Raw genomic sequence first — 26,245 nt, 5'->3', positions numbered from 1 at the left:
TTCACACCCCCCACCATCCCCTCCAGTGTATCTGAATATATAATTATTGTATCATTTTAGAAAGATTTTCAGATAATCCACCAAAGGATTCTCCTGCCTGTGTACTTGCACTGATTTTCAGTCTAGATATTGCTGGGACCTTGGGGATGGGAAGGGGGGAATGGGGGTAAGAGCCTTCAGGACAACAGCAATGAAGTACTCTTGCCACGAGTAGGATCTGTAAACCATCTGAAAGTAGTTTCACCTAAACTTTACTTCTCCTTATACCTTGGCCACCTGAAGTAATGTTCAGCAAGGTCTGTTAGGGTTTCTTTCAGATGTGCCCACTCTTCACAGATCATGGCAGGAGGAGAGAAGAAAGCAGAAAACCATGAACTGAGGAGGCAAGGGTGGGAGACATCTTGGATTCTACAGCAGGAGAAAGCCCATGAAACTGGAGATACTGAGGAATAGACCTCCTTCTTTTTGCACTCAGGTAGGCAAGCAGAAGAGGTTAAAAAGCAGCAAAGGCAAAATGCTTTGACTAGTTGCTCTGAAAACAAAGTAAAGTTTCTCTTTGGTCCTTCTGGTTTTGGTCATTTGAAAAGAGTAAGAGGGAGCAGGGGCATTATCTCAGTTAAATATTTGTTTGCTGAGTTTCGTGGTATGGCGGCTATTTAAATTGAATTTAGCAGAGAGGGGGAAGGAAAAGAAGAAGGGAAGAGTACATGTGATGTTTGTATTTTACCTTCTGTTAGAAGTGCTTAAAGAAGATGTAAATTAGTTATATAGTCTGAATATTTATTTTTTCATTGCTGTCTGATTGTTGTTAAGGATTTATATATCTCACTGCAACAGTTGCTCAATGCTATGGTGCAACAGGCACTCAGGAAAGAATAAATGCTTTCAGTCTCACTGCCCCAGTTACAGGTTCACCTGCATTTGCTCTAATGTAAAAACAAATTCTCTCTGCTCTTGGAGGCCCCTGTAGCAAGAATTGAATGTGTCAGGATACAGGGCTTAAAAGTGTGTCATACATTAATTGTTAACAGCACCTCCTTGCTCTGTATGCCTGGCAAAGACACGCCATGCAGGCACCTAAACCAGCCCTGCTTGGTATGCTGTTATAACTAGGTTTGTTGATTTTTGCAGAACTTGAAAAGACATAAGTGGTGGCTGAGACTTACTCACAAGATAAGGTCAACAGCATTTCAACTCCTGCTTGTAGAGGAGGTATTGCAAAATCAATACAATAATCTAGTGGTTCAAAGGGGTAATTAAGGTTTAACTCCCTGGTGAAAGCAACATATTTAATTAACAATAGTCTATTGTTAAATGAGATTATGAGCATTACCTACAGATATACGAGGTATACTCTTCCACTATGTTTTCCATACTTAACAGATTTCACTTCAGCACTGGGAAATCTCTAGTTTCAGCATCACAAATGCAATTCACAGAGCTGATGCCAAAATATACTAAAGACTTACTTCATGCTAAGCCAGAACTGTCACTTTCCTTATCACACACCAGGTGGTAATATACACTTTAAAGCCATAGGACCATTTCTGCTCCCCATCCCCATATGTAGCAAAGACAAGATGGCTGAAAGAAAGAAAAATAAAGTTTGAGACAAACTAATTTCATTTAAAATTTTGAAGATTTTAGTAACTAGAAGTCTTAAATATTGCTTATTTAAAGAGTGGGTAAAGTCTCTGAAAAATTTAAAAAAATGTTAAGGTAGGCAAGATTGGTATGATTTAATTGTATAGAATAAATTATCATTAGTTGTATTGGCTAGATCTCCCTAGGTTCCTCAATCAAGATCAAATTATTTTTAAAAGTATATCTATATCTGCCAAAAAAGGTGCCAGCATTCTTTCTTCCAGTATGTGACAAGAATTTTAACAAGTGGCATCTGCACAAGGGCAACCCTGACATGTTCTTCTTGGAGGAATTTTTTTCATCTTTTACACAATTTAGGGTTTTTTTTTTTAAGAATCTTAAGAAAACACAAGATTTTTTGAGGAAAACAATGTATTTGTAAATACACTGGTTTACTTCAAGAATTTGGTTGTGTTCTTAAGTTTTCTTATCAAGTTGTATTATAGATGTAGAAGACAGACAAACTAAAACAAATACTGGCAGATCCTAGAAGAATGCAGCCATATTTAAGACTCCAACAGCAAAGTTCAGTTTGAGAGACAGTATTAAATGAGGGCACTGAGCAATATATTCCCATCTGACAATATTGTCACATAAGGCAAGGCAAATAAGGGAGATGATGCAAATACAAATGATCTGTGTGAGGTTATTGGTGACACAGAAAAGAAAAAAAAAGGGAAGAAGAAAAAAACGAAGGGGGACACTCAAGAAAAAATCCCAAACTGCTATTTGTCTGCAAAGAGTAAGAAACTGACTCATTTCAGCTCTAAACCAGAAAATCTCAAGATACCTTTTCAGAATAAACATATAACTTGATAAACTGGATTAGTGTGGGTTCTTGAACACTGAATAAGGACATATGGAAAGAGTTGAGTGGCTTGATTTGGAATAAAGAACATAGCCTAAAGGGTATTGCTTGTTATGTCTGCTAAGGCACCTGGAATGCCCCTTGTCTGTCAAAAGCAGGCAAGTGTGTGTTCATTTACCACACTATAGTCTAGGGCATTAAAATGCCCTAAAATGATCTATTGGAAAGAAAAGAATTTTAAATCTATGGAAAGTTACCTAGATTATTGAAATGTTAAGCTAAGTGATGGGAAAAATAGAAACATTACTCATGGTATTATGGTATGCCCAAATAAAGGACAGTATAATCTTAGAGAAATCCTAGAGAATCAACAAAGGGATGTAACTCAAGGAAACAAGATGTAAGTTGAGTTCTGTGTACCCAGATAAGATAAAAAACTGATACAGTTTTTGTGGTGGAACATAGTAACACTGTGCCTGCTCAGAACCAAGGTCAAGAAGACAATGACCGAAGAATCAAATTGAGAGGTCAAAAATTTGAAGGATCAAATTTGAAGGATCAGACCTACCAGTAAGGGTGTGACCATGTAAAGCAAAGTGATGAATATGCTTTAAGTGAGAAGATCAAATAAATACAAATATGTGCAATAAAAAGCCCTATCAGTCTTTCAGCACGTTCAATTGGGGAGCTATCCTCTGATCGTCCAGTGTACTCAATAAAGAATGCCCTTTTTAACACCTACAAACTGGTGTTAAGGAGTTTGTTTCTGTGACTTTTTGGTATGATAAGGATGAATGGTATTGCTAGCTGGAGCTGGAAAACCATTTTACTATCCTATCATAATAGAGGGTCTGTTCTGGAAAGCTCCAAACTTCTGTCGTATAAGTAGTGGCCAGGAAAGTTTGAAGGTGCATGCTTGGTTTGTAGAATACCACTGAGCATCCAGACTTGCAGAACTCTGAAATAAAATAATCAATGTCTCTCTCAAGTGTGTAATTATTGGCTTGCTGCACATTCGGTAATGAATCTGATGTTTTTTTCTGTATGCGTAGTTGTAATACCTTTAATTTATCCAATAATTTCCTTTGGCACATCCAGTAGTTGCTCAAGAAATTAAGAATTCTTTTCCTGAAAATATCTACCTAGACCTTTCAAATTCTAACAGATCAGGGTGTCTTTTCTCCAAGTTTGGGGAGATGCAGATTTTTGTACTTCACTTTTCCCAGAAGAAAAAGAAATTTCTCCTTGTCTTATGGAAAATATACACTAAATGGCAATGTTCTCCTACTTTTCCTTCTGCACAGAAGATACAGTAAGCATACAATGGAATCTCTCTTGGTTCTATCTAAATAGTAATATTTGAAGCAGCCAGTCAAGCAGAATCTTCATCATCTGTAGTAGCAGTATCATTAACAGAGATACAGACAGGCATTCATTGTATAAGTACAAAGCAGGCTGAAAGAGGAAAAAGGGGTTGATGCTCTAATTGTCCAGCAGACTTTCAATTGAGTCAGTAGTCCATCCTGTTCATAGACCATTTTATTATTTATCATCACTTTTTCAGTCTATTTGAACTAGCAGCTATAGTCTCATAGAAGCTTTCCATGGAGCTTGTCTTTAGGTGCAAATTCTTAAGAACAAGCAGCTTCCTTTCTGCTAAAAATACAGCATGACTTCTTGGTACTTCCCAGTACTATATGCAGTGAAGTTAAATCTTTTTGTAGCTTGTGCAGAGGTGGCAGAGCAAACTGCGTACAAGAGCATTCTTGTAGAAAAGCCAAAGGGTGGGGAAGATGGGGAATTCTCCTCAACTGCCTCAGCTCATAGGCTTTAATTACCTGTTAACGTGAAGCTCTCTGAAGACACCCTAAACGGCTTTCAAGTGGTTTTGAAGGCAGAGGTTGGCAAGAATCGGCTCTACTTCAGATTAAATTACTTGCCTCCCTAGCTGTTTGCATTATCAACAATAAATAGTTAATTATGTTAATGTCTAAGTATTGAGGCTCACCTTATGAGAAACTTTATGACAAACCACCTTTGTGGTTACCATTACAGCAACAGTTCACAACATAAAAAATTTAGTGTGTTTTGCCATTTGCTAATGTCTGTTGTGAATTCCACTGCCACCTCAGGAGTAAGATGAGACACCTGGCAGTAACAATGCATGACAAAACTGAATTGATATTGAAAGAAACAATATCATCCCTCACAGTGTCCTATTATTTCACCCCTACACTTCTGTGCCACACTGAAGCAGCTAAACTAAGCAAGGGCCTATCTGGAACAAAAATCACACAGACTTCTTCCTTTCCCTTTCACCAAAAGATGGAAATAATAAAAATCAGTTGCATCAGCTAAATGTAAGCAATCACAGACATGTGAATGAATGACTGTATGGAGATAAGGCAGGACTTACCTCAGCTGCAGCTTCAGTTGTATGGAAACCTACAGCAAAAACATTTTAGGCCTTCATCATTAGGACTTTTTGGTGGTGTTTTAGATGGTCTTTTATTGTAGGAAGAGGCAATATCATTTAGAAAAAATATTTTAACATTGAGTACACAAAAATAAAGTTAATCTGGAATGCAATTTGAGCCTGACAGAAAGCAGAAACCAGCAGTTCCATCTGGGTACACAGTGACGTTTAGACACTATTGCAGTTCTTTTAAGTTTTTGAGAAACCTTGCATCCAAAAGCAAGGCTCCCAATACAGAAAGAAGTGTAAAATTAAAAGTCTAAATCTCATCAGGTACAAAACCGAAATTTCCCTGAGCAGATGTAATTACAAACTACTGTATAAACTTTATATCACAATAGCGGGGGGCTTTAAGAGTACAAAAGCAAGATTTGGCTACAAAGGTTTAAAGGCAATTCCTTAATGCTCCATGCTGGAGATGAAATTTTCAAGAGGATTAAGAATTACATGTAACAGAACTGCAGTAAGCAGTAAGTTAAATTATGACAGGTGGCTTTGCATATCCCCTTTTGCATAGTTTTCAGATAATTTCTAATGTTATATTCCTGAGATCTTTCAGTACTCAGTATGAAGTCTGTGCAGTCCAGCTGCTTTTTACCCAACCCTTCATCTTTCTCTTCCAGCTAGCATTGCATTTATGGGGGAAAAAATAAGAACAACCATAAAAAACATGCATTTTTCAAGCCTTAGAACAGTTTAGCCAAGGGAAGTCCATTGATTACACCTTATAGATAATAAATATTAATAGTTGGCCTTCCAAAAGTTGGTGTTCAGATTTTGTAACTAAAGCTCCAAGCCTGAGTGTGCAACACAAGGCATCCCCATATTCACTTGAGACATGTCTTTTCTCCCCTTTGTCCACTGCCAAAACAAGAAGGACATCAGCACCACCAAAATAACATGGTGCAATTCATGATACACATCATCAGCATCACCTCCATTGCTGCTACATGTCAAAGCATGTAGTAGTAATATTTGTACCTGTTTCATAACAGGAACATACAGTATTTCAGTTCTTTTGCAGATACAAAGCCTTGCGTCGCAAATACTCTTCCAAACATTTCACTGCAAAAGGGTCAACATCAGTGTCAAACTTATTAGCAAAGAAGTGGTGATTTCGTAGCATCCAGTTCAAGTCTCCTGCTCCAAAAACACAGACAGAGCGAACGTGAACTCCATTGCATGGTGGGTAGGGTGCACCTTTGGACACGTCACCTTCAAAGTACTGCCACTTGACAAACCTGGCCAGTGCATTCATGTCAGAAACGTCGTACTTGTCACTGGAAGAAACTGCACCTGGGACATCAGGAATTCTTTGAATTGTCGCCCATAGGTACTCATCTGGGCTGTAAGTATCTTTTGCCCACTCAATGAACTTAAGTATTTTGCCATTTTCTAATACATATTCTACAAATCTTCTGCTAACTACAAAATAGGCACTGCCGGAAAAAATTGGAGTACTAAGAGGAGGTAGTTGTTTGTCTGTGCCTGTGTTCTTTATTTTACCATCAATAATCTCATGGTGCTTTTTCCACCTTACTTCTTTATAAACAGGCATTTTTTCTGTTTCCAAGCTGTTTTCACCTTTAAGGGCTTTTAATTTCTCTACTATTTCCTGGTTGGTTTTTATAGGAAAGTCCATACCACATAGATTTATTAGGTATTTCCAGTTTGAACTTCTTCTGTAGAGATCTTTCATGCAGTTAATGTCTGCTTGCACCCTGCTCCATGAAGCATACACCACACTCTCTAACTGGCTGGAAATAAAGACATTATCAAAACATGAGACTATTCCCTTCACAGCAGCAAAAAAAGACTCTGGAGACTTTTTGTCTACATGAATGCAGTAAAAATTCTGTGGAGCATAGATTGATCTTAGAAGCCTATCAAGCATCTCAATTTTGTGATAAACCACTATTGAGTAAGCAATTGGAAATTCTGCTTCTTCATTGCTGAGAGGTTCCATAATGTATTTCCTAGTCTTGGTGAAGGAGGCACAGTCTGCCGTCATGTTAATATAATCATTTGTTGTTAGCCTGGGGCGTTTCTTAAATGACACTGACAATGTCTCAAGCTTTACCTTTTGTATTTCTTCTATATCCCCCTCAATAATCTTGGTGCAGTTAACATTGCTAATAGGATCTTCTTTGGTTAGCTCTAGATGTCTCCGCTTTAAGAAGTTTTCTTTCTGGTTAACTTTGAAAACTGAAATGATTACTAAAATAAGAGTTAGACCCAAGAAAAGCCTGAAGTGCAAGTTATGGCAAAACCGTAATTTCCTCTTCAGCATTTCAAATATCAAGTAGTTTTGCAGAGCTAAAAAAAAATGTTCTCCCTTCAGCTCATATCAGCATCAACAACTTCAGAAACAAGTTAGTGTTTCTCAGGAATTTGGCGAGTTTGTCAGGGAAATAGAAGGAAAAATCCTAAAACAGAATGAAATACAACTGTCATTCAAAGACTGAAAAGTTTCTTTAAAAAATCAGTACTTATTAATCACATTGGTTTTTACTCACAGTAAAAACGTGAATAGTTCAGCCAAAAATATTCTGATGAAAATTAGAAATCTATGAATCTTTCTAGAAAAAGATTGGGAGTAGCAGATAGTTTCTTGTGAAACACCATTTCTGCATTACTAAGGCTACAAACCATAGATCAGTAGCAAAACAGAGCAGATTCAGCTGCATCTAACAAAATTAGTCAGATACTTTATTGAGAAGCAGGTATTTCTTGTTAATTCAAGCTGCAGAGTTTGACAGGAATGTTTTATGCCCACTTCAGTATTGACGTAGATTTCATCATTATTAAAACTTACCCGGATGATAGTCATGCTTTATTTCTCACTGGCAAAGAAGTTCCTGCAGCCTTTCAAGATTTTCATGTGATGCACGGTCTCTTCAACACTCTACGCATGAGCTTGGAAGTACCACCAGGAAAGAGCTGATAAGAAGGAGGAAGGGGAGGGGGTGGGGGTGGAATTAGTATAGCAGAGCACCACAGTTTTCAGAACTGTGAAAAACAACGGTTACTGAATTCATGAAATACCTTTATAAGGGGTAAGGCGATACTCATCACCTATCTCTCAAGGTAATTTGCATGAAGTCACTATGAATGCACAAGTCTAACAGCACAGAGCTATTGTATTACCATTGTTTAAAAACACTTATTTAAATGTGGAGATGTGCTACAAGGCTGAGTAACAGTAAGATTTCTAGTATGACAATTTTATTTTTAGCTTTACTTCACAGGCACAGCATCACTTTTGTCAGTTTTGTTTCCCTTTAAGCACCTTGTTTCTGTTTCAGTATTCTGTGAAGGGATCACTGCATTTTTATGCAGCTGCTACAACTGCAGCTGTTAAAAAACTGCAGTCTAGAACTCTAATACAGAACTGTAGGGAGTTTTTTCCTAAGTACTATCTCATGTAGATAAATTGATCAAGAACAGGAGATCTTTAAACAACTTACATTGCTATTCAGGTGCTGTTTTTACTCAGAAATTCACTGCCTAGTAATTTAGTGCAGGTTTGAGTTTCAAACCAAAAGCTGCAAAGCCCATTCAGTTTATGGAAAATGTCCTCCAAAATTTGAATCTGCAAGTCAATGAAATATCAAATATTTGAGAGTTACAAAGCTCCTTAAATTTTTACTACTTCAGAAAAAAAAACAGTGCCCCCAAATAACTTTCTGAACAGCTCTAACTATAAAAACTATTCAGAAAAACTGGTAAGAAACTTTAAGAAAAAGAAGTGTGTGCTGTGTCCACTTCTGTGTTTGGCTATGCGCTGCTTAGTATAAGATTTTCCTTTTTCCTCCCTCTTTTCTTTAAGCTACTCCAGTATCATTTTAGCTTTTCATTCCTAAACTGTGTTTTTTGACCTGGTACTTGCACATCTCAGAACAGATGCGTTTAAGAAATTAAGGCCTTGCATCATGAAGAGTTTTTGTTAGTCATGCTGCCACCAGGATAACACTACACATTGAGACCACCACTTTGCCCATATCAATGCAAACTCAGGGATATTGACACACGAGTAGATAGTGGGAGGAAGGTACAGATGACTGCACAAATGTCAAGCACAGTCATGAGGATCACCAATATCTTAAGACTATAATCAAATATTTTGTAATTCAAGGCAACAGCAGGCAGAAACCATAAGCAAGACACAAATTTGTGACTAATAGCATTATATAAACACCTTATTTCTTCTAAAGCGTACTTTGTTTTCAGAGTTACAATTGTCATTATTTTATCTTGCATTTCTAATTTATGTAAAGGAACATAGACATTTGTTCCCAGTCTGGTTTAGAAGTATAGTGAAGTCAAACTGGAAGAAAATTTAAATTTTGACCCTTAAGACACATAGGTGAGCTGGCAGCTGAAAAGATAGAGAGGAACATTTTAAGAATCAGGTCTCAACCTTTTGAATTACCAAAAAAACAAAAAAAAAAAAAACAAAAAAAACCAACAAAACAAAAAAAAAACCAAACCAAAAAAGAAAAATTCCACAATTCCTTTCAGTTTGGAATGTGACATGCCAGAACAAGTTTTAACATGTTTTATAATTTATCACACACTTGCTTACTTGACGTTCTGCTAGTTTTGACTAGTAGATCTGATACAATGAAAATAATGCTCATCATATATTCAATTAACAAAGGAAGGATACTAGCTATGTATATGGTAGTGTCTATTACTGTTTTCTGCCTACCAACTTAAAAATTAAGACTTTTTTTAGAACTTAAAAGCGTACTTCAAATACACTTATAGTTGTGAAGCTTTAGGTGACAGAAATCTGAATCCTTTCTTTAGGCTGTTAGCACTACTATTCTGTGCTATTAGTTTTTAAAGGACCACATTAACACACACTCAAGAAGATTACAACCCCCTCCCTGTTTTTACACTGCAGGGAGACAGTCTTAATTGAAAGTGACCATTGCAGTCTTCGCATTTTAAAATTTTCAAATAATAAATCTTGCTAATTAGTCTTTCCTGCTCCTGTTTTAGAATAAAACTTAGTTGAAAGCAGGATAACGAATATCTTTCAGAAAGGCCTTGTATACCCAGCTGGGTGCAATTCCTTTGTTGTGAGCTCACAATAATCAGACCCTGCATTTTCATTATACCAAAATGAAAGATCTGCAAACATATGCACATTAACATGGCTCTTATCTTCATGTAGAGATTGTTCCCTGCAGTCAAATTTCTCTCATTGACATTCTGCTTCCTCTAACTAATTTTAACAGTAAAATACTATTTGTTTACACTTGCAGTTTCTAAGTCCTAAAGTTGATCATATCCCATTCAAAAAATCTGACCTTTACAGGGTAACATTTCATACCTTTCATCTAATAATACACCTAATATACTTTGCAAGCCTAAAATACTAACATACCTTCAGACTACATTCAGTAAAGCTTTTAACATCTCTTTCTTTAGGTCTGTATAGCTTTAGTGTGAACACTTTAGAATACCATGTCAGAGGCGGCACTTTACACTGTGGGAGAGCTAAGAGTTTTATGCAGCCACAGAAAAACGGCTTTATTTGGCAGCCTTCATCTTGCTCTCAACTGAAGTTCAGTTGAGAAGTTACATACCTGACCCGCTTCCTTTTTTAATGCCTCCTACTCAAGTCAGAGCCTTGCATTCTGGTACAGTAGTCATTAAAAGGGGAAACTTATAGCAGTTCCTGGCAGTTGGGGGAGTTAGTACAAAGGCTGAGTTAGCTGCCTGCTTTCCTCTTTCCTGCCAAAATTATTCTTCACCACTGTATATCAGCTATACAGTATGATTAAACAAAATCAAGATAATTTCAGCTTGATTTCTACTATAAACTCCTGTTCTCCATTATGGAAAGAAGGATTACTATACTTAATTTAAATCTCCATTTCTTACATCTCTTCTGTGTCAGAGAGCATATCACTTGGCTCATTTGCATCTTAAGTTTGTTTTGTGAACAAGTACTAATCATCTGTCAGTTTGGGAGGTGTCTTGGTAAAAATCAGGTTCTAATTTAACTTTTATACAACTGTAAAGATGCTACTGTAAAACAGCTCATTTTGGTAACAATGTCTTTACTTAGTCACTGTATAAATCTGCGTTAACCTTACATGCTAAGTTGCTAATCTGCCCCATGGAACTGACTGAAAGAATAACCTTTATCAAAGGCTGTAGTCACAGGAGAGAGCAGCACCCACTGAGTCCATCCCAGTGTGTGATTTTAGGTGAAGCCAAATTTAATTCTTAAAAGCAAAACCAAAATCCCACAAGAAACATAGGTTTAAAAAAAACAAACCCCAACTTTAAAAACAAACACTTTTACAAGAGGATGTCACAGCTTGAAAGGACATCAGAGTTCACATGGAGGTTTTATGCAGACAGGCTGGACTGGAGCTGCTAGTCCTAAGAACAAGGATGCTTGCGAGGGTGAAAAGCCAGCAGAGCACTGCTACCCCAGCCCTGCCAAAGGGTCTGAACCTCAGCCCAGTGTTGTGGACATCATCCTTGGCCACCAGCACAGCAGACCTCTTCCTCTGGCTGTGGTTTCACAGTGCAACTGGTCTAACATAATGATGCGCTGTTGGTGAAAGGAGGAACCCCACTCCCAACTCTGCCAACCACACATCAGCCCAGGAGAGGTTCAACAACAGATCCAACCAGCTAGCCTCTGAGTTCTCCAACGTCAGTTCTCATGGCTGCCAGCAGCGTCACAAGCACCCCACAAGGGCAATATATCTATTATCTATATATGTAATATATCTATGTCCTTGACTGCTCCAACCAGACCCCTCTGAGCTACTCTGTGACCCCACTGCACTCCAGTGACACCACCACAGGGCTACTGGTCCAGTCCCTGCACCCTGGCCATGGACTATTACAAGTCAATCCAGCCCAGCCTCAGGGAGGTATCTGATGTCAGGGTTGTGCCTGTGCCTGCTGACTGCTCTGCTCCCAGCTGGGCCCTGACAGACCTGACATGGAGAGCCACCAGCCCTGCTGTACCATGGAAATCTCCACTTATGTCGCCATCCAGCAAATCCAGGTTCTGGGCTTTAGGCTTTCGCTTTGACCAATACGGCTGGAGTGAGAGATGTATGTATGGCTGGGCTTTGTGAACAAAGATTTGGGCAGGGCTCTCCCCATATGGGTGTGCCCTTCCAGCCTGTGCAGTGGATTTTTTAGGTGAGGCACAGCATGCGCAGAATTGGCCCCACCCTTTAACTCCTAAGGTTCATCTGCCACGGCCGAGCGAGCTTGGACAGTGACAGTGAAGTCCTCAGGACTAGAACCTACAGCCCCCGGTATTCCCAGGAGGTGTCCCATCCAAGTACTAACCCGGCCTGACCCTGCCGAGCTTCTGAGATCTGATGGGATCGGGCATCAGGGTGGCATTTAACTGCTTTTGGAGTGAGAGATATATCTTTTTCTAAATGCAGTGAAAAGCAACAGCAACCTCTATCCAGTGTCATGCTAGGGTGGCACCACTCTGGGCTGTTCACTTTGCCCAGGTTAAAACACCAGTATTGGGAAAACAGGATTCCTGGCACTGCAGGGCTTCCCTCATGCCAATTCACCTAAAACACATCATCCTCCTCTGTCCCGCCTGAAGTAGTTTAGAGAGCAGAGTGGAAAAGCAGACTAAGTAAATATTTTTGTATTTAAGCAATTACCAACACATTTTTACTCAAAGTATAATTTTTCCTCTGCAAAAGTAGTTAGGGCTTGTAGTGAAATGGTGCATAGATCCATGACATGATAAGATGAAAATCGTTAGCGACTGGTGGCACAGGAAGACAAGAAAAAAATCTGTTTTCTTTCAATTTTGGCACTTCCTTCTTTTCTCATATCAGTGGAAAAACTGTTGATGCCACACTTCAAACACTGATTCAGCAGAAGCACTGCAGCCTCCAAAATACAATTTGGGCCAGTATCAGCACCAGAAATTCAGAAGGCAGCAGGTAGATGGTAAGAAAGTACTCTGGGAAACTTCAGCAGCCTGTAAATTTTATCAAAACCTGGTAAAAAAAGCAAGAAAGAGCTTAGAGTTAGGAGGCATTACAGAGGCTGGCAGGAGGTCAAAACCAGTTCTAGCAAGAGCAGGAAAGATCTGATAGGTCTTGTAGCCTTAGCTGCAATGTCCTAGTGTCATGACTCTCTGAGCCTGGTGGGCTGCTGAACTAAACTTTCCTTCATTCTTCTTATTCTACATCCTCTAACAAATAACAGAGTAAGCATACGGTGATGTTTGCTGTGCTGTAGTTGCTTTGGTGACTTTTGACATAAAGCTAACTGTGGAGAGGACCCAGCAACATGAACATTATGCAGGTCTCTATGTTATGTCCACAGATACATTAGCCTTTAATCAAAGCTTTACAACAGGTACTTGAAAACTTCCTGGCAGTTGCACTAACATCCTACATCCATGCATGATACGAGACTTTTATTTCTATATTACAGAAATACAGTGAAGAAAAGCCAAGTGAAAAATGCAGTACTGAGTACATCCACCTCTAAAATGGTAGTTGGGATGGGCCAGGAAAAAAGTAATTGTTTTGATGGGTGGAGTGTGAGAGTCCATGTTTTTCTGTTCTTCCCTTGAAGGTATCCCTAAGAAAAGTTAAGTAAGTGGTGTTGACCAGATCCTTGCTGTTCTCTTTCCCCATTCACAAATTCCACCCGAGATACAATCCTCTTCCTCAACCCTACAGCATAGGCCCTCCACTGAGGGTGGGTTTGCTGGAAAGCCCTTGAATTTTACCAAGGCACATCCAGGATGCTTTCAAGCACACACATCCCACAGTCAGTACAATTAACCTGCTTCCATTCAGATTTAGTTATGCAAAACATTGTTTGTCATGAGGAAATGATTTTTAAAGCTGGAAGCACCTTGCATAAACACAAACGTTCCTAAGCACAAAGACAGACTGCACAGACACGGGGCTATCAGCAGAGATCTGCCAGACACAGAGCAGGCACATTTACTCAGCATCTTCATGATATCAAGCATCACAATCCTGGAAACAGATACACCTGTAACTAGATCAAAGAACTCTTGTTTGTTCTGTTAGATAGTTTTCAGTCTTGGTGAAAATGAGGGCTGGTCGTAATCTGAGTAGTTTGCTTATCATTAGACTTTATAGGACTCAACCTTGAAATCATGCTGAGACAGCAGCAGGGTTTCATGTAGGTACAGTTGTCTGCTATTGGCAACAGTTTGCAGGAGTAGGGCTTTTCCTTCAGAGCTGCCTAAGAAAATAATAAAAAAAGGTATCACATTTCTAGACCCTTTCATACAAAACTCCACAAGTAACTAGTACTGCTGCATTCACCACTACATGGAAAATAAATAGTGAGAGTACATAAAAGTAGATAGCTTTTTTCTGAGGAAAACAAAAAGGATGAAATTAATTCAAATCCTCTGGTTATTTTGAAAGCTTGTGTTCAAGTGTTAGGATTCTGACACACTAAAACATTTGTGTACCAAAAAAATGAGTAAAACCCACATGAACATACACTGTGTAAACTAAATTGAAAAAATGTTACTACCCTTTCTAGTACACTCTTGTACAGTATTCTGTACCAAGGAAATCTGCAGAACAGTCCAAAGCCTGAATACTATTTGCATTCCTGTCTGCCCTTAGAGGCCCCACAGACAGACCTAATGGTAAGAAATTTCAACTAAGGAGAGTAAAGATATTATGGCAAAGTCATTCAGTGACCAATTCCTACCTCAAGAAGTCTGTGACTCTGAGCATGGACAAAATGATATGTTTTACCTCAAGGTAACTTGCACTGAAATCCCAAAACAAAAAATCAGTGTCTTTAAACTAATGTTGGCCAATTTAACACCCAGTAAAACTGCCTGGTGTTCATCAAGGTAATTTGTACTCTATGGCCACTTCAAAGTTAAGTGTGTATCTATTTTTTATACATTATTCTAAAGTAGGAACTGTAATTTTACCAGGAATAGAGTAGTCACTGCACTCCTCACACCCACCTACAAAATTTTGCTCATTGCTACCTTGGGACAATGCTGTATTTCAGAATGGGACGCACTAGCAGGAAAAGTAATCTATATAAACACAACTAAATCTCACGGCAGAAGGAAGAGGCTGTCAAATTTTTGAGTACATGGATCCCTCTTCAAGCATAACATACAAAATATTCTGAGGCATTATTCTTTAGCCATATGTAGAAGCCATGCCTACACTTCCAGTTCTTTAGTGAGCTAAAGTACCACCCGTGAGTTTTCTGGGATAACCTATCACAGATAAGGTTTCCATTTGTTTTATTAAGTTCCTCTAATAGCACCACAATTAATGTGCATATAATAATGCTTCACAGTGCAAGAAGTGGTGTCCCTGGAGCTAAGATGTAAACATAATAATAGTACAAGTTACTTGTACTATTGGGCATGCTATATTTCTGTGCCACTACCTTTTTTCACTAAGACAGGTTGATCAAGTTAGGTGTATTCAAATTTCAGGAGCTTATGAACGAAAGTAATGGAGAACTTTTGAACTATGTCGAAAGCCAAAGGAAAACGGAGGGGAGATTATAAAAAAAACCCAAAACCCTAGTTAAATTTTTCGTAAGACTAGCAGCAGGCTTTTCAATGTGGAAATGTTCAAATGTTTCCAATGTTTCCAATGTGTTCAGTAAACACCATATTCTCAGCAAATGGAGTGTAAACCTTTAGCTTGTATGTTTGCCTCTGCATTTAGTTTATGTTAGAAAAAAGATAGACTTGCCAAAGGTATTTGGGTTTATTAAGCAACTTTGGCTCTTCTGACATCAGGAATTAAGTATTACCCCAGACAATTCAGATTTCATAGGAAAGACATGCTGATAATAGATATTTACTGTAGGCAGAGTAGATAATCACTGAGGAGAGAAAATGCAAGAAGTATTTTCTTTTGTATACACATGCTTTCAAAAGCAATGTGTCATTGTAAATGAGTTTGAACTTGAGCTACAAATACTGTATTATTTTTCACAAGGATTTTCAAGCTGAATTTGAAATAGACAGAAAAGCTATATTTGTCCTCTCTTGTCTAACTACCATTTCTGGCTGTCATTCTTGCCAGCTCTGTGGTCACCCACCTCACATTCCATTAAAAATGAAATTTAAAATAGCGGACTCCAAAGTGGCAATTCCCTCTTGCTGCCACTCCTCCTCTTGCCGACAAAGAAGTCTACTTTTCTGAGCAACACTGAAGGGAGGCAAAGTGCCAGAGCATAACTGAGACTCCTGTCAGGCTGCTTTCGCAGTCCTCTTACCCAGCCTGGGCCACAGAAAACTGTTCACCAGCTTCTTAATAGCTTTTCAACTCTGAAGGGCAAAAACAACAACAACAACAAAACAGAAACAAAACAAAACCCAAAACAAAGAAAAAGGTTTCTTCAGTGTTTTCTCAGCTACAGTGAGTTTAAGAGAGGGCGGGAAAAGAGCCACACCACAGGACTGCAACACCTCGAGCATCAGATGTCCCCTGAATCCTGTGCTCGCTAGCAGATGTTAGACTAAAACAGCACTACCCGAGGGCAACAGCCTGCCCTGGGCTCCCCTGCATACATTGCCGCGGGAAAAGGCAAAGCGAGGATGGGAAGACAGGCAGACAGAAAATAGGGAAACAAAATTACCAAAAAGGAGGCCGGGAGAGGGAAAAGCAGGGGGAAAAAATGGGTCAAAGGGAAAGGGAGAGAAAAGGGAAAAGAGATAGAAAATAAAATAAATAGAAGCAAAGAGAAAAGGAGAGAGAGAAGAGTGGGATAAAGGTGGAGAAAAGCGGGGAAAGAGGGAGGAGGAAGGGAGACGGGGAGAAAGGGGCGGAAAGGGAGAGAAAAGGAGGGGGAAAGAGGGAGGAAGAGGGTGAAAGCAGGGTAAGGAAAGGGGCGGGGGAAGACAGGAGAGGAAGGGAGAGAAGAGAAATGAGGAGAAAGGCACAACAGATGCGACTCTCCTCACTCCAGTGCGGCACCTGCGCGGCGACGCCACAGTCCTGGAGTAGCGCTGCTCCGCTCTGCAGGGTAGGGCTGCCGGGAAGATGCTGCAGCCCGACCCGATCCCGCCACCCGCTTCGAGGCCACGCCGTTCCGAGTCCACCGCAGCACTCACCTGAGGGACGCTGCTCGGTGCGGGGCAGGGCAGGGCAGGGCAGCTGCGGGGCATCCCGGCAGGCAAGGCACGTCCTCGCCTGCGGCCCAGCGCCGGACTCTTTGCCCTCTCCTGGACTGCGGGCCCCCGACCGGCCCCCGATCCAGCCCCGTGCCTCTCCCGGCGCCACCCACTCACCCACTAGTCCAGCCCAGCCCGGCCCGGCCCGGCTCGCCCTGCCCTGAGCGGGGCTGCTGGCATTTCCCGCCCCTGCCTCTCCGCGTCCCACCCCCGCTCACTCATTCACCTGAACTGAGCCATTGCCAGCCGCCGTGCCAAACTTGCCCTTGTTTATCCCTTTTTTTCTGTCCTTAAGGCTTTCCCCGGTAATGCCAGTAACGTTGGAACCCACCTAGGACGGGGACGACTCCTCTGCGGCTCAGGCAACAAAGGGCTCTTTTCTCGCGGTGCCCCGTCGGGAGACGTCAGCGGGACACAGCCCCAGCCGTCACGCACCCCCCGGCGCTGGGGGCCAGGGTGCCACCTCGGGGCAGGCGCGGGGCTCGATGTTCGTGAGCGGGTGCCGCGGGGCCAGTGCTTCCCAGGCTGCCTGGAGCTCGCGTTCTGCGTACATGTGGGTTTGAAAGTGGATCTGTGGGGCAAAATCGAGAGACGGAAGAGAGGGTGGTGTGGGAAGGGACCCAGCCTTGCTGCTAAGCCGTGCACGAAACTTGCAGTGGTGAAGAGCAAAACGTGCCTGGACAGAGTCTGAAGAAGACTCTGATTTTTTGTTTGCTTTTTCCCATCAAATATGTATCCGGTGATAAACGTATGCCATGGGGTTTGGAGAGCTGTGAAACATGAAGGTGGAGCTTAGGGGCAAGTAGGTTAGTATGTTATTGAAGTACTTAGAAAGAAAATAGAAAATTAATTTCAAGGAAATAGGAAGTTCAAAGAAAGCATGTACCTCATCAAAAAAAAAAAAACAACCAAAAAAACCAAACAAACAAAAAAAAAAAAACAAGTACTGCACCCTGCAGCAGCTTGAACAGTGCTTGCAAATTCCCAAAAAATTCCTGCACATCAACATTATCTGGAGTGCAGCAAGATTTGGCAGGTGGAGGCACACCTAATGGAGTCTACTGTCCTTTCCTCATCCCAGTTGTGAATTCCTTCTGTGCAGATCAAGAGGCTGGAAGCTGACAAAAGAATGAAATTAGGTTTTAAGACTATCACCAGGAGATGCTGTTGGAAGAAGGGGGAATTGCCTCCACTTGTCACCCCTTAGATCAGACAGCTTATTTCAGGAATGGACTGATGGACTGCAAAACTTGAAATCCTCACCATTATGTTGTCAAGAAAATTATCATTGTATGCACACCTTCTGCATAGAGAAGTAGTGTATAAATGCATACTATCTTGGCAGTCCTCCCTTTTTCCTGAGAGATGGGGAAATAAAGTTTTCTAGTGTGTCTGTTATTTATAGGCCTGAACTTCTGGTCCTTCATGGAGCACCTTGCTAGAAAGGCCGTTTGTCTATAAACCCAGCAGAGGCTGGTAACAGAAATTTCCAATAGGAGAGAGATTTCCTATTTTTCCCATGAAGAGTAATGTTTTATGATTAGTAATGATTTACAATTATAGGCAGTGACTGTATCCTGTTGGTCTTGCATGTCAATTAGAAAAATAAGTCAGAGTGTAAATTGAAGCATTAGTTTTCTTGCTAAACCACCTACAAAACATCCCAGAATTGCAATGAGAGTACAAATAGTAACAGCAGAGCTGAACACTGAGTATTCTTGAGAATAAATTGGGTAAGCTTTGGGGGCACATGTTTGTTCTCATTTTCCATCCCTCCTGCCCTAAATACTTACACAGCTACAGATGCAAAGAAGTGTATGATGCAAAGTCATCAAACACAGTTGATGTATATTGGTGTAGAAACAGAAAGTGCCTCTAAAGTACTTCCTGTGGAAAGGAAAAAAAAAAAGGAAAGCATTCAAGTTATTACTGAATGTAGTTATTTCAGGGGTAGATAGCTGAAATTAAGAAGTCTGTTATTCTCTAATTCTTGCACAGATAGAAAGTGAAGTTCTTCATAGACAGCCATGATTACAGAGGTTGTGATCCTTGGCTGACTGTGCTGGCAAAGACTCATCATTTGTTTATTGCAGCATTGTAACATTTCAAGGACTGTATATCACTTATGATTCTTTTCATAGGTAGTTTTTGTTAACTGATCCTGAACGAAAATGGATGAAGTGGGTTTGCACATGGTTTTCACTCTTCTAACCTTGAGTCTGGAATAGGAAGATGACAGAGTCCACAAACTGCCCTTCCTGCTTTGTGACAGACTAGTGACAGATGTGACTGTATGGCAGCTGCAAAACAAAAGAAAAAAGTTACATCATTCACAATTTTGGAAGTACTGACAGAGAAACTGAAGCAATGGAAAAAGTGTAACTTAGAGACAAAATATAGTCAAAAGTAAACCAAAAGAAAGTAATAAGTACAGGAAATTTAAAATGGTTTTGCTGTGAATTTTGATTGGTTTGAATGAATTGGTTTGAATCAGCTTTTACAGGCGTATTTGATAGTGTGGTAAGACCAACAATCCAGTAAGAACAAGGCATACAAACAGCATTGAGAAAGTTTCAACAATAGTTTTCTGTGCATGGCTAAACTTACACAGTTATGGTGCAGAATACAGCTTAAATATATTTCCACTAGGAAGACAGCTGTCTTTATAGATACGCTTTCTCCAAGCTGATATTAGTATCTCATTTGTCATTTGACAGCTGCCCTCAAGCTTTTAGGCTTTTTCTTGGAAAATATAAAGAATAAAAACCATTTTTAAATATCTTGGATTTTTTAAGCTATGTCAAAAATATAATCTGGAGAGATTTTTTTAAACTTAATATTTACTGCTTGTTCCTGTATTTTCTCAAATTTACCAGTTTTAAGGAAGTACAAGTTTCCTTTTTCTGAAAGTCAGACACTGATCTAGCATTTTGTAATGTTAACTGAAATCAGATAGTGGTCTGGCATTTTGTAATGTTAACTGAGTTTTTGTATCTTGTAAGTGTAACCTAAACATCTGTTTCTTGTGATAGTTCAGAACAAGCATTAGGAATATGTAAGATCCTAGTATCTAACCTCACATAGACAGAGGACCTTAACCTCAGGTTTGAATCCTGCTGGGGCTTGAAGGTGTTTCTCAATAAAGAGACTGTGATCTTACTACATTAGCCTGTGTCTCAATAAAGAGACTATGATCTTACTACATTAGCCTTCTCTAAGGAAAGAGTTGCTACAATCCAGAAATTTGTATTATCTCTTCCGTAAACATCCCTAGTAGCATTTCTCTGTGTTGTAAACTTTATGAGATGTGATTTTCTTGCCCCAGATGCCCCATACCTCTTGTTCTTTACCTGAACAGAGTCAAAAAGTAATCTTCAATTTGCAGATAAACTCTTGAAAGTTAAGGGTCTGCATAAGCAGGGGAGTGTGCCAGCAGTGCAAACACTGTGTGCTGAAAGGTCTGAAGAAGGTGATCACAGCAGCCAAACAGTTTAATACAAAACATCGACAGAAGACATCTCAACCCATTTAGGAAAATAAAGAAAATTATATCTGGAGCACATTGTAGCATTCTTCTCTTTGCAACAAAGTGTCTTCTGATATGAGCAAGTATTAAATTGTAGGGACAAGCATGGGTCATGCATACAGTTAGTAAGAGAGGTTCGTATTTTCTTCCTTAGACTATGTGTAATACATGTTAGAAATACTCTTTAAGTTTAGCTGTTGAGTGTTTACACAGAATTGTCATACTTTTTGAGACAAAAATTTTTCAAGTAAGTTTAAAATAAGTTTGATACAAATGAACTATGTCAGTACTGTATGATCAAGGACATCCTGGGACAAATTTTTTCCAAGACACTGGCTGGCAGTTAGTACCAATTACAGAATCAAAAATAGTGTGGAATGAATTGCAGCCTTAAGTTGCCAAAATTAACTGTAAAACATACATGGGTAAATAGGGGCCTCTCATTGTGCCATTGTGGTGGGTTTGACCTTGGCTTGGTGTCAGATGCCTATTCAGCTCTCTTACTTTGCTCCCTTCATGGAACAGGGTGAGAAAATAAGATGGAAAAGCTTATAGGATGGAATAAAGACAAGGATATTACTTAGCAATTTGACCATCATGGTCAAAACAGACTTCACTTGTGAAAGATTAATTTACTGTCAATTAAAAATGGAGTAGAAGAATGGTGAGAGACAAAACTAAAACCACTTTCCCCTTAGCCCCTCTGGCTTCTTCTCAGGCTCAACTTCCCCCCTTCATTACTGACTCCTCCTACTTCTTCCCTCCTGGGTGGTAGAGGGCAATGAGGAATGAGCTTTGTGATCATTCCGTAACTGCTCCTCTCTGACACTCCATCATCCTGGTGCTGTTCCTTTCCATGTGCCTCCAAGGGACAGAGTCCTTCACAAGCTGCTTCAGTGTGGGTCATTCCACAGAAGGTTTCCGTCCTTTAGGAACAGACTGCTCCAGCATGGCTTCCTGCCCTGGGCAGTTGCTCCTGCCAGGAGCCTGCTCCTGCATGGCCAATCCACTGCCTGCAACTTCCTTCAAAACACATACACCTACTCCAGAATGGCATCTTTTATGGGCTGCATGGGGATATATCTTCAACTGTGCTCACCCATGGGGTGCAGTGGGACAACCTGCTCCACTGTGTTCCTCTGCAGGGTATGCAGGGGAATCTCTGCTCCAGGATCTGGAGCACCTCCTCCTCCTCCTGCTCCACTGGCACTGGTGTCTGCAGGGCTATTTCTTCGATTTTTTTTCACTCTTCTCTCTCACAGTGCTGTACAGTCATAGTTACACTTTTAAAAATACACTATCACAGTATCACTGACAGGCTCAGCTTTGGCCAGCAGTGGGCCTGTCTTGGAGCCATCTGGAAACAGCTGTGTCCTGTATAAGGCCTCCCCTGATGTCTTCTCACAGAGAGAGGGGTTTGTCTCTGCAGCCTCCACCTCACCCCACCGACTTGGCCAAGTAAACCAAATTGAACCACCTAGGTTATTTTTTGTTACTCTGACCTAGTTAAAAAGTGTGACTTGCTGATTGCACTGAAAAGGCAAGAAGCAAGCCTGACAATAACATGTCTGCTGGGAGAATGAATGACCCCTCCTACTGGCTCCTTTGGCAAAAGTGGTAAAAGATCAGCCTGGTGTAGCCTGGCAAAGCCAGTACTTTAACCATAAGAAGTATTGAACTTGAACCCTTTTAAAATTTTATTTATAAAAAAATATCAATTGTCTTAGAAAGTCTCCTCTCCCAAGGTAATAATAAATCAATACCAAAATTACATTTACAAATGTAAATACATACATACATACATACATACATACATACATACATATGTGCAGACATATGTGTATGTATACACCCGGAATTCTGAAATAGTGTTTGAGTTGGTTTCATTTGTCCTCTACACTTTTGAGACATTTCATGAATTTCAGAGCCTGTTCTCATAATTGCTTAAAAGGTGATCAAACTTCTGAAAGGACTGCAGATTGTGTTCTGCACTGCTCCCTGTGCTCAAGACCTTTGATGGTCTATTGACTGTTTCATATCTCAGCTTTCCTAGTGAGGTCTGTTTCATTTCTTCTTTTTGTTGAAGGTGGTCTGTTGTTGCAGCTGCATGAAGGGTTGATCCTGTCTGGATGCCAGGTACTCACCAGGGCTGTTCCATCACTCCCCTTCCTCAGCTGCATGGGGGAGAAAAAAAAATATAACAAAAAGCTTGTGGGTCAAGGTAATCATGGGGAGACATCAGTCAGAAATTGCTGTCACAGGCGAAACAGACCCACCTTAGGGAAGTAAGTTTATTACCAATCTCAGGTTAAAGAGAAATAAAAAAAAACTGATTCAGAGCATACCCTGGGAAACAACCCTTAAAGGCAAGGGGGTCCAGGAGGATTGGACATGTTTTAAGAAGGAAATTTTGAGTGCACAGCAACAGGCTGTCCCAGTGTGCCGAAAGGCCAGCCGGAGGGGAAGACGGCCGGCTTGGTTAAATAGGGAGATTCTGCAAGAAATCAGGGATAAAAACAAAGTTTACAGACTATGGAAAAAAGGGCTGGATACTTATGAAGAATTTACAGATAGAGCTAGGTCATGCAGGAAAAAAATTAGGGAAAGAAAAGTGCAATTTGAAGTAAATTTGGCTATTTCAGTTAGGGATAACAAAAAGTCCTTTTATAAATACATTAATAACAAAAGGAGGGGCAAGGAAAACCTCCATTCTCTGTTGGACTTGGAGGGAAATATAGTTAACAAAGACGAGGAGAAGGCTGAGGTACTTAACACCTACTTTGTCTCAGTTTTTACCAGTAAGACAGGTGGCCCTCAAGACAAGTGGCCTCTGGAGCTGGTAGACAGGGAGAGGGAGCTGAATAGCCCTCCTGTATTCCAGGAGGAAATAGTTACTGACTTACTGAGCCAGCTGGATCCTAACAGTCTATGAGACCAGATGGGATCCATCCCAGGGTGATGAGGGAGCTGGCAGAAGAGCTTGCCAAACCGCTCTCCATCATCTTCCAACAGTCCTGGCTCTCTGGGGAGGTCCCAGATGATTGGAAGTTGGCGAATGGCACCCCAATCCACAAAAAGGGCTGCAAGGCTGACCCTGGCAACTACAGGCCTGTCAGCCTGACCTCTGTGCCTGGCAGGGTTATGGAGCAGATCATCCTGAGTGCAATCACACAGCACCTTCAGTGTGGACAAGGAATTAGACCCAGCTAGCATGGGTTTAGGAGGGGCAGGTCCTGTCTGACCAACCTGATCTCTTTTTACGATCAGGTGACCCACCTGGTGGATGAGGGGAAGGCTGTGGATGTGTCTATCTGGACTTCAGCAAGGCCTTTGACACTGTCTCCCATAATATACTCCTGGAAAAGCTGGTAGCCCATGGCTTGGACAAGTGTACCCTCTCCTGGATTAGGAGCTGGCTGGAGGGTTGGGCCCAGAGAGTGCTGGTGAACGGAGCTGCATCCAGCTGGTGGTCGGTCACTAGTGGTGTTCCCCAGGGGTCTGTGTTGGGTCTAGTCCTGTTTTACATCTTTATTGATGATTTAGATGAGGGGATTGAGTCCATTATCAGCAAATTTGCTGATGACACCAAGTTGGGAGGGAGTGTCGACCTGCTGGAAGGCAGGAGGGCTCTGCAGAGGGATCTGGATAGACTTGAGAGATGGGCTGATTCCAATGGGACGAAGTTCAATCAGGTCAAGTTCTGAGTCCTGCACTTTGGCCACAACAACCCCCTGCAGTGCTACAGGCTGGGCACAGAGTGGCTGGAGAGCAGCCAGGCAGAAAGGGACCTTGGAGTACTAATTGACAGGAGGCTCAACATGAGCCAACAGTGTGCCCAGGTGGCCAACAAGGCCAATGGGATCCTGGCCTGGATCAAAAATAGCGTGGCCAGCAGGACCAGGGAAGTGATCCTTCCCCTGTAATCTGTGTTGGTGAGGCCACACCTTGAATACTGTGTTCAGTTCTGGGCCCCTCAGTTCAGAAAGGATATTGAGGTGCTGGAGTGAGTCCAGAGAAGAGCAACAAGGCTGGTGAAGGGACTGGAGCACAAGCCCTATGGGGAGAGGCTGAGGGAGCTGGGGTAGGGAACAGTGGGATAGGGAATGCAGGCTGTGGTCAGTTCATCACTCCATTCTTTCCTCCTCTGGGGGAGGACTCCTCTGCTCCTGCTCCTGGGAGACAATTCTCTGTGAACTTCTCCAGTGTGGGTCCTTCCCACAGCAAGCAGTCCTTCACAAACTGCTCCAGCATGGGTCCATTCCGAAGGATGCAGTCCTTCAGGAAAAGCCTGCTCCACCATGGGTCACTTGTGGGGTCGCAGGTTCTGCCAGCAAACCTGCTCCAGCATAGGCTCTGTTCCATGAGTTTGCAGCCTCCTTCAGGTATCCATCTTCTCTGACATTGGGTCCTCCATGAGCTGCTCCACCATGTACCTCCATGGGTATCACATGAAAGAGAGGAGGGAGACAGAAATGCAAACATTTCTAATCTTAATTGTATTAATTAAAAGTTATTACCTGTAAGTGCTTCCAGACAATCAGATCCTTATGTACCCAACACTGTCCTCTAACCGACAGCACACAGGATGGAAGGGGTTCTGACCTCTGATGTGAAGCTTCACTTCAGCCAGGGAGAAATATTAGCAATAAGTGCTTCTAGACAATCAGAGCCTTATGTTCCCCAACACTGTCTGTCAACTAATGGACAGCCCACAGGTTGGAAGGGATTCTGATTTCTAACATGAAGCCACACTTAATGTCAGAACTTTTCTCACAACAGCTCCTGAAATGGCATTTATTAATACAAATATATGACAGTTATTGGGGGTTCTGCTTTGCCAGTGATAACGTTCAGCTGCAAGATTGTATTTAATTGATAATAAAAGACCCCAAAAGAAACCAGCACAAAACACATTCTACAAACACACTAAACTCAAGTTACAATACAGCAATGTATCCCATTTTCACAACAGACAGAAACTAGCAACAAAGAACTACTAACTAAAAACACAGACACCTAAAACATTTATCCAGACACTCTATCAGTAACATGACAATAAAATATCTTGCACACCATTCTCTCTGTAACACCAGAGGAAAGAGCAGAGCTGCTTCTTATCAACATACATGTTGAAAAAGGAAACTGCACTTTGAAAGTAAAGTAGCAAAGTGTGAAGCAAGTTCTTAAAAAGTAGGAATAGCAAAAAGCAATAACCAATATAAAGTAGCAAAACACATTTAGTGAAAGCAATGCTTATAAAGTAAGAATCAAAGTAAGAAAGTAAGAAAGTTAAGAAAGTAAAGTTAGAAAAAACCAGAAAGCACATGGTTTACTCACCCCTAGATTGTTCCAAGAAGAGCTGCAGCAGTTACCCTCACAGAGACATTGGCATTTATCACTCTCCTCCTGGAGTTTAAACTCCAAACTCTTTTTATACCTTTTTTTTTTCCTTCCATATGGTTTGTGTGGCTAAGTCAATCTATTGAGAGGGTGATGGTCATGCAGATGTCTGAGGCGAGGTGGCTCCTTTGAGAAGTTATAGAAGATATCACAGAGGGGGGCCATGTCATTCCTTAAACAACACTCCACCCTATGTTAATCTTATCAGTTTGA

The 26,245-nt window shown here is 41.0% G+C and overlaps 1 protein-coding gene across 5 annotated transcripts; it reads right to left on the bottom strand.

Annotated features, from left to right (window-relative positions):
• Positions 1 to 4,519: 4,519 nt before the first annotated feature.
• GCNT1 (glucosaminyl (N-acetyl) transferase 1) lies at positions 4,520 to 17,524 on the bottom strand. 5 transcript variants are annotated; one of them, XM_071580382.1, is made up of 4 exons: positions 17,047 to 17,203; positions 14,077 to 14,174; positions 7,744 to 7,868; positions 4,520 to 7,354 (listed from the first exon to the last, which is right to left on the bottom strand). In XM_071580382.1, the coding sequence occupies exon 4, from the start codon at positions 7,216 to 7,218 to the stop codon at positions 5,938 to 5,940; it is 1,281 nt and encodes a 426-aa protein (XP_071436483.1). In that variant the 5' UTR covers positions 7,219 to 7,354; positions 7,744 to 7,868; positions 14,077 to 14,174; positions 17,047 to 17,203; the 3' UTR covers positions 4,520 to 5,937. The 5 variants fall into 5 exon arrangements, with proteins under 5 accessions (XP_071436483.1, XP_071436482.1, XP_071436484.1 ...); XM_071580381.1 differs by lacking the exon at positions 17,047 to 17,203 and adding an exon at positions 16,032 to 16,090; XM_071580383.1 differs by lacking the exons at positions 14,077 to 14,174; positions 17,047 to 17,203 and adding an exon at positions 17,438 to 17,524.
• Positions 17,525 to 26,245: the final 8,721 nt, after the last annotated feature.

The sequence above is a fragment of the Pithys albifrons genome, chromosome Z (genome assembly GCF_047495875.1).
Source record: "Pithys albifrons albifrons isolate INPA30051 chromosome Z, PitAlb_v1, whole genome shotgun sequence".
In the NCBI taxonomy this organism is placed as follows: domain Eukaryota; kingdom Metazoa; phylum Chordata; class Aves; order Passeriformes; family Thamnophilidae; genus Pithys; species Pithys albifrons.
Note: the sequence above shows the minus strand (reverse complement) of the source record. Positions and strands in the feature narration are given on the sequence as shown.